Raw genomic sequence first — 12,627 nt, 5'->3', positions numbered from 1 at the left:
TGAATGGATTTGGTAGATGGAAACTGAAAGAAGCCCAACATGTGTGTGTGTGTGCGTGCGTGTGTGCTTGTCTCCACCACCATTGCTCGACAACCGATGCTGGTGCATTTACGCCCCCCATAACATAGCGGTTCAGCAAAAGAGACCGATACAGTAAGTACTAGGCTTACAAAGAATAAGTCCTGGGATCAATTCGTTTGACTAAAGGTGGTGCTCCAGCATGGCCACAGTCAAATGGCAAAAAAGAATTGCTGTTGTTTAACCCTTGGTTTGTTCTTGTTGAGCAAACAAATGAGTAAAAACTGTATATTGTAGCTACATTGGTGTTCAAGATTGATCAGTCAATTTGCTGCTGTTGTGAATTCAAAATCCTCTCAAGGGACAAAACCAGTCATGTGTATCATCATCAGCAACATTAATATTTCAGTTCCAGTGTTATCCAACTGTAGTCTGTGGGTATTGAACTACAAAGAACATAATGTGCCACATGAAAAGCACTGGTGGTGGCACCATGTAAGAGGCACTCAATATACTCTGTAAAGTGGCTAGAGTTATGAAGGGCATCCAGCCATAGAAACCATGCGAAAACAGATGACTGGAACCTGATGCAGCTCTCTGGCCTGCCAGCTCCTGTCAAACCGTCCAACGCATGCCAGCATGGAAAATGGATGTTAAATGATGATGTGTTACAGGTGGAGATTAATTACTGCTGTCAAGTAATGTAGAATAACCTTGTCTCTGACACTATACAACAGTAAAAAAAACAAAAAAAAAACACTTTGGCCTTGAGACTAAATTGATTAAAATATTTTTACCAAGGCAGTGAGTTGGCAAAATTGTTCAAGTCTCAGCGAAAATGCAAAGCTGAATTTCTTTTGGTTCTTCATATTTTGAGTTCAAATGCCACTAAGATCAACTTTGCCTTTCATTCTGTAGGGAGTCAACAAAGTGCTGGTGTCGATGTAATCAACTAACCGCCTTTCCCAAATATCAGGTCTTGTGCTTATCTTAGGATTATTATTATATTATTAAGGCGGTGAGCTGAGAGAATTGCTAACATATCAAGCAAAATGCTTAACAGCATTTCATCCGTCATGATAAATTAAATACAAGTGAAGCACAGGGGTCAATGTAATCAACTGAACCCCTCCTCCAAAATTGCAGGCCTTGTGCCTTTAGCAGAAAGGATTATTATTATTATTATTAGAACAGTGGGCTGGCAGAATTATTAGTGTTGGGGAAAATGCCTGGTGATATTTGTTCTGGCTCTTTAAATCCTGAGCTCGAATCCTGCTGAAGTCACCTTTGCCTTCCAACCTTTCAGGGGTCGATAAAATAAAGTACTTGCCAAATACTGGGGTTCAATGTAATCAACTTGACCCTCCCTTAAAAAACTTGTGGCCTTGAGCCAAAATTAGAAAGAATAATGGGCAGTGATCTGGCAGAATAATTAGAACATTGGTGCAACATATAAAACACGCAGTACACTTTTGTAGTGGTTGGCATTAGGAAGGGCATCCAGTCATAGAAACCATGTCAAAACAGACGATTGGAGTCTATCTGGCTTGCCAGCTCCTGTCAAACTATTCAACTCATGCCTGCATGGAAAATGGATGTTAAATGATGATGATGATGATTGGAAGAAGTCTCGTGACATTTGTCCAGGCTCTTTACATTCTGAGTTCAAATCATGCTGAAGCAAACTTTGCTTTCTCCCTCCCAGCCTCAATAAAATAAAACACCAGTCTAAGATTGATGATGGTATCAACTGGATCCATCCCTTAAGAATCATTAGTCTTCTCCTAAAATTTGAAGCCTTTTAAAAGATCCTGAGCTGGCAAAATCATTAGCACCATTTCTTCCAACTGCTGCCTTTGAAATTACAAGCCTCGTGCCAAGAAATAGGTGGCCCCTGAACCACATCCCTGCTCACCACAAACAGGGCAGAGGAGATGGCTATCTGCAAGTGTAAGCCCCAAGGGTCAGAGTGGCTGTTCTAGCACATCTCCCTTCATTGCCATCCTCCAGTGCAATGCCTTTTCCATTTTGTCCGCCAGGATCATGAGACAAACTAACAAGCCCTTTTAGATATTTCTTTGCTGTGAGGATTTAGGCAGGGCCCTTCATCAAATTTAGAAGACTATTTCATGAAACAATTATTACAGCTTCCTTGAAGAAGTAAAGATGACACAGGTAAATGAGTGTTTAATTTTGGACAGTATTGGGAGGGGGAGGAAAGTTTGGCCTTCAGTGTGTACGTGTGAATTTTTGAAATCAGCCTTGTGCTAAATCAGAAAAACTTGTATAGGAAAGGAGTTAAACATGTTGCTGGGCAATATCACAGCTGTTGGTAGGGTGGGATCGTGAGATAAAAGCTGTGGCCTCGCTACTGAATTTAAAAGTTGACTATTTAAATAAAACTCTGTGAAATGGGTTAGTCTTTCTTTTAATACATAAATTATAATACCATATTAAATCTGGGAAAATAGTTCTCTATTTTCAAAGTGATTCAATCATTAAACTTCATTACATACCACACATTACATACCCTCTCTCTCACACTCATTCATGGTTGCTCTCTCTCTCTCTCTATCTCACCCTTTCATCCTCTCTCTCTCTCTCTCACTGTCTCTCCTGTTCTAACCACATTTTACCTACAAGGACACAAGGCTACAGATATGTAAGGGGGTGGGGAAGGTATGTAGGAGTATATAGAGCGTTTACTAAAATCATTTCCCAAAATATTACTGGTATGCATTTCACTGGCTCATCAACTCAATCATATTGTGTTGTCTTTTAGCCCTGAGATAAACCACATTGAGGACATCTACAATAAAAGATATTCTAGCTACCAATCATCCAGGCATAGTGTATCTAGGACTACATTACTCAATCTGCATTACAGTTTTTCAAAGTGTCAGGATGTTACTTGAAGGACATTTGGCTGTTATTTCTAGCAGGTGAAACATAAGTGGAAGTTAGTGGAGTTATTGATGGAAAATATACACTGTAGTATCTTGAGTAGTTATTTTTATTGTTTAGGATGTAGTATGGTGTAGTTATTGCTGTTTGGGATGTAGTATGGTATAGTAGTTGTTTAGGCTGAAGTATGCTGTAGTATGATTTAGATATTGCAGTTTAGGCTGTAACATGGCGGGGTTGTTGTTTAGGTTGTAGCATGGTAGAGTTGTTGTTGTTTAGGTTGCAGCATGGTGAAGTTGTGGGTTAGACTGTAGTGCGGTGTCGTTGTTGTTTCGGTTGTAATATGGTGTAATTATTGTTTGGGCTATAGTGTAGCATAGTTATTACTGTCTGGGCTGCAGTCTTGAGCAGTTGTTTAGGTTGCAGCATAGTGTTGCCTTTGGCCTTTAGGCTGCAGTGTGGTGTAACTGCTTGGGCTGTAGTATGGTGTAGCTACTGTTGTTTAGGCTGTAGTATGTAGTTATTATAGTATGTAGTATGTAGTTATTGCTGTTTGGGCTGTAGAATGTAGTTATCGCTGTTTAGGCTGTAGTATGCTGTAGTTATTGCTGTTTAGGCTGTAGTCTAGTCTAGTTGCTATTGTTTAGGCTGTAGTCTAGTCTAGTTGCTATTGTTTAGGCTGTAGTATGGTATAGTTGTTCAGGCTGTAGCATGGTGTAGTTGTTCAGGCTGTCGTATGGTGTAGTTTTTGTTATTTAGGCTTAGGTATAGCCTAGCTACTATTGTTTAGGCTGTAGTATGGCATAGTTGTTCAGGCTGTAGCATGGTGTAGTTGTTCAGGGTGTCGTATGGTGTAGATTTTGATGTTTAGGCTTAGGTATAGTCTAGCTACTATTGTTTAGGCTGTAGTATGATGTAATTATCATTTATGCTAGAGCATGTTGTAGTTATTGTTTAGGCTGTAGTATAGTCTAGTTGTTATTGTTTAGAATGTAGTATGATGTAATTGCTGTTGTTTAGGCTGTAACGTATTAGACAGAATGCCTGAACAAAAGACAGGGAAGTCACACCTGGATTGTCAATGAATCATAGGTCGACTGGATGAAAGATATTCCGGACTAAACTATCCCAACATGGATATTTGGTCTGAAGATCTCTGAATAAATGATGGGGTGGTCATGTTTGGATCAACAGGTGAATTACTAAAATGGAGGGATTAAACAACAGAGCCATATCTACAGTTTGGTGCCCCAAACTTTGTTGCGACATAATTGTTTCGAAATGAAAATTTGCAGAAATACGTTTTCGAGGACGTAGATTACGATTATGGTGTGTAAAGGTAGAGAAAAAAAAGGAAGGGAAACGTTAGGGGTGGGGAATTCCTATCGTTCTCCTATTGATCCTCGTAACTCACTTTAAAATGTCTATTTTAAACAAAGTTTTGCAGAAATAAATTTCTGTGGGTGTAGATTGCGTAATGTTAAGGTTTCAAACGTAGAAGTATAAAAAAAGGAAATGGTGGTAAAATAGTTCGTGGAAGGTGTACAATGAACCAAAGTTTTTGGCCTAAATTTTACCAACATAACCGTATTCTACACTGACGAAAACATATCTCTGTAAATATTTAACGACAAAATTTGCATTTTTAAAGAAAATTATGAGGGAAGCAAAGTCAGAAAAGAGTACCAAAGTGCAGTTATGGCGAACTTATATAGTAATGTCAAGTTTATTCACTCACCTCTAAGGACTTCTCATGTTGTTTCAGTTTCAGGTAGATACAGCCGAGATTATAAGAAATTTTGGCTGTGCTATCAGCTGCAACCGTTTCGAATTGTTGGGCAGCTTCAAGGAATTTACCCTTGTCGTAGAGATTTGCTGCACTGCTCCACACCTCGGCGAACTCTTTCAGTGGAATCGACGAAGACATGTCGTACTGAACTGTTTGTAATATAATATAATGTCAATATATATAATGAAAAGGTTGACAGTGATTATGGAAGGTCCACGTGTTCAATGGTTTGGCCTGTCTATAAAACTTAGAAATAAAATATGAAGATGAGTTTCGAATGAGTCTTCAACAATAAATTATTTAACTTAGAATAGAAGCGACGAGTCTTTAAAACACTTTTTAGCTATGTCGTATGTTTTGAGTGTATATATTTAACGCACTTGTCACGATAATTATCAATGGGATTGGCGTCACTTTGTACGAAAAGACGTAAACAAAATGTGTAACGGTCGATAAAACACTTGTTTCACTCAAAAGATAACGGAAATATGAGTTTGTTGTTGTAAAAAAGTGTAAATAATGTTATTCGAAACCTGACATATAAACATGCACGGTCGTTAACACGATAGCAACAAAACAAATGAAGTGTTGAAGTGTTTTGTTGTTAATGTCAGGCGTAAGTGTCGACTGATATTCAATGAGGAAATTTTCTGTGTCTGTGGCGGGTCTTTCAACCATATATATTCGTTCAGTTGTTGTTCTTGAAAACTTAAGGCTTCAAACGTGGAATATGTCTATAGCGATGATAGCCGATTTCATAGTCGTCTGCAGATGTCTTCCAGAAAAATATTTGTAAACCTTTGAACGGGGTTTTAAATTCTCACCATAAATCAACGGCTTCTAAAACTTTCGTTGTTTTCTTTCTTCAAAATTCAAGAATAATATTCAACAATATCTGTATAACAAAGGGAAGCTGTGATGGCCGATGTCCTGTCGTCTGCTTAAGTTTTTGTTTCAAAAAAAGTTTGTCGATCTTCCAACAGCGTGACTTTCAATGAAATGTGTGCCTAGTAGAATTATTTCTAAATCTTGATTCTTCTCCTTTTATAAAACTTAAGTGTCAATAAATCACTCGGCAGCGTGACTGTTTTTCAGCTGTTCGTGATGATCCATGAAAGTGATACGGCTAAATGAACGTTTGACGTGCAAAATCTTCCCTATAAATAGACACAAAACAAAGGGCCCTCTTGTTGTTGTAATTGTTGTAGTAAGGCCTTTGTTAAATGAAAGAATAGTTTCACCACGTTAGGAAGTTACGACACTCCTTACAGACAATTCGATATAGGCTTATCTCTCTGTCCCTTACTATCTATCTCTTCCTCCCTTACTATGATTTATTATTTACTCCTTTACTATTCCTCTTTCCCCTCACACTCCCTCAGTCACTCCCTTACTATCTCTCTGTTTTCACTTTTCTACTTTCGTTCTCTCTGTCTTAATTACACTCTTGCAAGCTCTCCTTTCCTCCTTTCTCTTATTTACTCTATCCCCCTTCCACCTCCACTCTTTCATTTACTCCTTTACCCTAACGTTCACTTGCACTCTTCCTCTGTCTATCATTTACTCCTACTCAACCATTGCTTGTGTCTTTCCACTCTCTCACTACTCCCTTTTCATTTCCGTTCTATCTCTCTTTCTCTTTCATTCTCTTCTTTTCTCTCTACCTTTCATTCTCCCACTCCCTTAATCACTCAATGACTTTCCAACTTTAAATCTCCCTCTAAGTCACGCCCTCATTAGTTCGTCCACTCCCCGCTCTCACCTTCAACTACACCGTCGCTTCGGATTGGAGCCATAGCCACCATAACCATAACCATCACATCACATCACTACTACTACACACTCATGTGTGTACATACATACACACATACATACACATGAGGCACTGAGGGTGTCTCTGCATAGTCACATGCCATGCAAGAAATAGCAGTCAAAGTATATTTTTACTGGAAGAAAAAAAGAAAAACGGGGAATGACGCAATAAATGATGGTGGGAAGGGGTAACAGATTGTACACCACCAGTTTGAATGGTGTGTTTAGAAACGTCTTGCAGATATAATTCTGTAGGCATTACCACAGAGTGACCAACAATGCTCGCTGCAACAGCCAACCTGCATTACGCGGTTCATTTCTTAGATGGGCTGCTGTCATCCTGATTTCACAAAGGAAATCAGCGATATGTGGTCCGAGAACACCTCAGGTTTCATCGGTGACCAGTACAAACAGATAGCGACTGGTCAGGTTCCAGTATTTGTTTGACTTCCCCACCATTCTCTACGGACAGCAAAATCCAGGTTTTGCGGCCGGCGCATCAAGGTTGAAGAGAGATAATGTATCGTCGTAGCATGTCACGTCCCAGACTAGAGATTTACCTCCCTCGTATGCGAAGGAGGTTATTCTGTCGGGGCGCTAACCATTTCCATGGTCAAGACCTACTGGCAGCAGTTGTGACGGGAAACTGGCATGGTGCTGCTTAGGGCAGTGTGTTAGAGGAATTGACCCGCGCCATACAGAATAACAGATGCAGGCCAAATTCATTTATTACAGCTTCGCAACGGCATTTGTGCTGTTCACACGCGAAGACCGAGGCACAGGGCCACTCTGATACAATTGCACTCATTATCAAGAAGGGTGGTGGTTGATGAGGAGGACATCGAATTGAGTTATGCACTGCTGTCTGGCCGATAAGTGGAACAGGGGCAAGCGAGGCCATGCTGGTCTGAAGACTCAATCTTCCTGAAGGTAGATTTCAGGTCTCTGCAAATAACTGGATCATAATTAAAAAAAAAAAAAAAATGAAAGGAAGGACGTGTTGGAAAATGTATCGCAGATAAAAGGCGGGCCTGTCATGGCTGGAATAGATTTGATCATATCTTTCTTCAGTCAGAGATAAACAATAATACACACACAAACACACTCACACACACACACACACACACGCACACGCACACACGTACACACACATACATACGCTCATACAATCAGATACATACCTGCACAAGCACACATACACTCATACACAAACACTCTCACACAAATACACACATACAAACACACTCATGCATATAAACACACACTCACACAAACACATTCAAACACATATATATACTCATACTGCGAAGGTAAAGAATACGCACACCACCTGTTTTCGGCGTTTAGGGTTTAGGTTAGGTTTAAGGTTAGGGACAGAGTTACGTTTAGGGTTACGCCGAAAACGGCTGGTGTGCGTATTCTTTACTTCCCCCACTCATACTAACAAACACACACCTATACACACGCACAGGTGCACTCATACATAAACGGGCACTCACACACGCACATACTTTTTTTAATAAAAAAAAAACAAAACAATAATAACTGGAATGTGGTTTTCAACAATGAGCAGAGCTGACTGACAGTACCAGTAAGTGTTTTGGGGATATACAATGTCTTGCGTCTCATGTTTATGGGATCTTCAAAATAAATAGGGGATAAAATCAATACACCGTCTTCTCGACTTACGACCGAGTTCCGTTCCGACTGCCGGGTCGTAAGTCAATCTGGTTGTATGTCGGGTTTATGTTTTCCAACCGGCAAGCTGGAAAGGCGGTGAGCTGGCAGAATCGTTAGCACGCCGGGCGAAATGCGTAGCCGTATTTCGTCTGTCGTTACGTTCCGAGTTCAAATTCCGCCGAGGTCGACTTTGCCTTTCATCCTTTCGGGGTCGACTAATTAAGTACCAGTTACGCACTGGGGTCGATGTAATCGACTTAATCCGTTTGTCTGTCCTTGTTTGTCCCCTCTGTGTTTAGCCCCTTGTGGGTAATAAAGAAATATATTTTCACACAAATGCAACTGATGCTTGAAAGCGACTGAGAGACAATGGCTGGCAGTGGATGCCTGGGTCTGAGGGGAGGGGGCCTGCGTTGCCAGATGCTGCCATAGTTATCGTACGTGCAGCTGCCCAACGTCCGAAAATCAATTTTATATTTATTTATTTTTTATTCCCTTATTCTTTTGTGGTCGCTAGAGCGGATGGTCGTAAGTCGAGGAGAATGTCTATGTGTACATACATGTATGCATGCATACATACATAAATACATACATACATACAGACAAACAGACAGACAGACAGGCAGGCAGACAGACATATGTACATACATACACACATACATAAGGAGTTTTCATCAACTGGCGTGACGTGATGGGTGTGCTCTATGAGTGCTCAGTTCAGTTTATCATTAAGACTCCAGCTTGAACGGCAACTGAAAGTGTGATGTAGAGACTGTTTATCAAAGGCAGCTGGAAGTGGGTTTTTCTAATTTATTTATTTATTTATTTTTGAGTGGATGGATATAGATTAAAACTTAAAAAATGAAAAAACGAAACATTTACCACCACTCAAAAACATTTAATTGAGATAGAGAAAATAAGGAAATAGAGACTCTTACAGCTGTATGTTGTACATACATACATACATACATACATATCAGGTAGAGTAAAAAGGAAGCAACGTTTTGAACCATGAAGAATTAGTACCAGATTTTTGCAGAGTTTTGAATTTTTAAAAACATTTTTTGCAATTGTATGATAATACAGGCATGGGCTTTTCCAAATGCATCAATAAATTAACATTGATGTATTTTTCACTGTTGTTACAATCATCTGAAATGAAACAGTCAAAATGAGATATTTGAGCAATCTGGCTATTCAACTTCAAAAAAGGATGTAAAGCAGCTGAAACTGCTTGCGATATCAGTGAAATGTTTAGTGAGGAAATGACCAGTGAGTGGTCAGCTCGAAAATGGTTTAAACAATTTCATAGTGGAGAACTGAGCCTTGAAGATCATGAGAGTAGTGGACGCCTATCTGTCATCGATGATGGTCAATTACAGACCGTCATTGAGAAAAATCCACGTAAAACCACTCAAGAACTGGCGAAAGAACAAGTTAGCCAGAAAACTGCCTGCAACCATTTGCATGCTATCAGAAAATCAAGAAAGTTCAACAAATGGGTACCACACGATTTGAATAAAAATCAGAAAATGTACAGATATGAAATTTGCTCATTGCTTCTTCTCCGTAACCAAACTGATCCATTTCTCAACCGTATTTGTAACTGGCGATGAAAAGTTGTGAGTCTGACACCTTAAACCACTTAACAAAGTGCTTTCATTTCGTGTCTTTTTCATCATACATATACATAGATGCACACACACACACACACAAATATCTTTTATGCTTTACCTGTTCCAGTCACTTGGCTGTGACCATGCTGGGGCACCATCTTAAAGAGATTTTAGTCAAACAAATCGACCTCAGGACCTTTTTTTAAAAGCCTGATACTTATTCTATCGATCTCTTTTGTCGTACTGCTAAGTTACAGAGACATAAACAAACCAATGCCAGTTGTCACACAGTGGTGGAGGACAAACACAGGCACGAAAACACACAGATATACATGTATGTATATATACACACACACACACATATATACGACGGGCTTCTTTCAGTTTCCATCTACCAAATCCACTGACAAGGCTTTGGTCAGTGTGAGGCTATAGTAGAAGACATTCGCCCTAGGTGCCATGCAGTGGGACTGAACCCAGAACCATGTGGCCGGGAAGCAAACTTCTTACCACACGCCCATATTTTTTTTTACTTGTTTCAGTCATTTGACTGCGGCTATGCTGGAGCACCGACTTTAATCGAGCAACTCGACCCTGGGACTTATTCTTTGTAAGCCCAGTACTTATTCTATTGGTCTCTTTTGCCAAACCGCTAAGTTACGGGGACATAAACACACCAGCATCGGTTGTCAAGCAATGCTAGGGGGAAAACACAGACACACATACATATATATATATACATATATACGACAGGCTTCTTTCAGTTTCTGTCTACCAAATCCACTCACAAGGCTTTGGTTGGCCCGAGGCTATAGTAGAAGACACTTGCCCAAGGTGCCACGCAGTGGGACTGAACCCGGAACCATGTAGTTGGTAAACAAGATACTTACCACACACATATATATATAATACATATGTTTTGCACTATAAACACATAATCATCATACACACACACACACACACCCAGCTCCCCACACACACACACCACCACCACCACCACCACTAATCACTGACGCAACAAGTACAAAAGCAATAAAAGGAAAAAAGAAATATGACCCTCTTAGGCAGGTGGAAGCAGAGTTTAATGATTTTATGATTTATATACTTGTTTGTTTTTTGACATGTTTCAGTCATTAGCTTGTGGCCATGCTGGAGTATTGCTTTGTAAGATTTACAGGGAGGCAAATAAACCAACACTGGTGTTCAAGCAGTGCCTGGTGGGGTGGAGGACACATAGTTACACATACACACACACATTCATATACATACTCACACACACACATACATATCCAAAGCACACATACATACAGATACATACACACATTCTCCTCACAAACACACACACATGCACTCATACACACACCCACACATATTCATATGCACACACACACACTCAAACATACACACACATATGTATATACACACTCTTTCTCCGTCCGGGTTGCGGATCCGTGGAATAAGCTGCCGGACGAGATAGTGAAGATGCCGACGACCGCTCGGTTCAAAGTCTCCCTTGACCACAAATGGCCTGAACTCTTTGCATGAACACCACCCTGTACATACCTCCATGTCCCCCTACATGGCCTTGCTTTTTGCTTTTGAGCCAAAAAATTAACTTAACTTAACTTAACACACATTATGCTCACACTTACACACAGACCAATATCCACAATAATTGTTAATTAGTAATGGTACCAAATTTTGGCACAAGGCCAGCAGTTTCAGGAGGGGATATGTCAGTTACATCGTTCCTCCAGTGTCCAACTGGTACCTGTTTAACCCCTTTGTTACCATATTTCTGTTGAGATGTTCTGTGTTTCCTTTCAATTAATTTTAAATATAACAAAGAATTTACTAAAATGGCTCCAGTGCCGGTGACACATAAAAAGCACCATCCGAACGTGGCCGATGCCAGCGCCGCCTTAGCTGGCTTCCATGCCGGTGGCACGTTAAAAGCACCAACCGATCGTGGCCGATGCCGGACCGCCCTGGCACCTGTGCAGGTGGCACTAAAAAGCACCCACTACACTCGCGGAGTGGTTGGCATTAGGAAGGGCATCCAGCTGTAGAAACTCTGCCAGATCAGACTGGAGCCTGGTGCAGCCCCTGGCTTCCCAGACCCCGGTCGAACCGTCCAACCCGTGCTAGTGTGGAAAACGGACGTTAAACGATGATGATTATGATGATGATGATGATGAACTTAGTTATCATTAAGCTATTGTTAGGAGCATAAATTGTGACTAAGGTTTGGTGGAAGACTTTTAATTTAGAACTTTTGAAAAAAAACATTTGTACTACAGAACCGGAGGCAGTTTCAGGTGGGTTGGTAACAAGGTTAATTGACTCCATAGGAAGAAAGGCAAAGTCAACCGTGATAGACAAAATACCATAAAGCGTTTTGCCTGACTTGCTAACAAGGTCTATCAGTTTGCCGCCTTATTTTTACTCAGTGAGGAAATATCGAAAACAAGGTGCGTAAGCACGAACTTGCATACAGTATGAAGTCAGCCATGTGAAAAAGTTACGTCATCTCATTATGCTTCCTTCTCCAGCATACGTAAACAACATATATGTGTGTGTGTGTGCATGCGTGCGCGTGTGAGTGTATATATATATATGTGTGTGTGTATGTATATATATGTGTATATACATACATATATATATATATAAAGATATATATATATATATATATATATATATATATATATATATATATATATATATATATATATATACAGGTGGAGTTCTGTTTAAGCATCTTTTATATTTTGGGGTATTTTCAGAAAATTTTAACCAATTTGTGTTCTA

General features: G+C 40.0%; 1 protein-coding gene across 2 annotated transcripts in view; it reads right to left on the bottom strand.

Annotated features, from left to right (window-relative positions):
- Positions 1–6,038, bottom strand: part of LOC115222731 (neutrophil cytosol factor 2) — a 48,054-nt gene extending 42,016 nt beyond the window's left edge. For both annotated transcript variants that reach the window (XR_003882755.2, XM_029793029.2), the window contains exon 1: positions 4,661–6,038. Coding sequence is in view for 1 of the 2 variants with exons in the window: in XM_029793029.2 (XP_029648889.1) it covers positions 4,661–4,849 (189 nt within the window). In the remaining variant the exon portion in view is untranslated. The remainder of the gene's footprint in view (positions 1–4,660) is intronic.
- Between the last annotated feature and the right edge of the window lie 6,589 nt (positions 6,039–12,627).

This window comes from Octopus sinensis, linkage group LG21 (assembly GCF_006345805.1).
Source record: "Octopus sinensis linkage group LG21, ASM634580v1, whole genome shotgun sequence".
NCBI lineage: Eukaryota > Metazoa > Mollusca > Cephalopoda > Octopoda > Octopodidae > Octopus > Octopus sinensis.
This window is presented reverse-complemented; position numbering and strand designations above follow the sequence as displayed.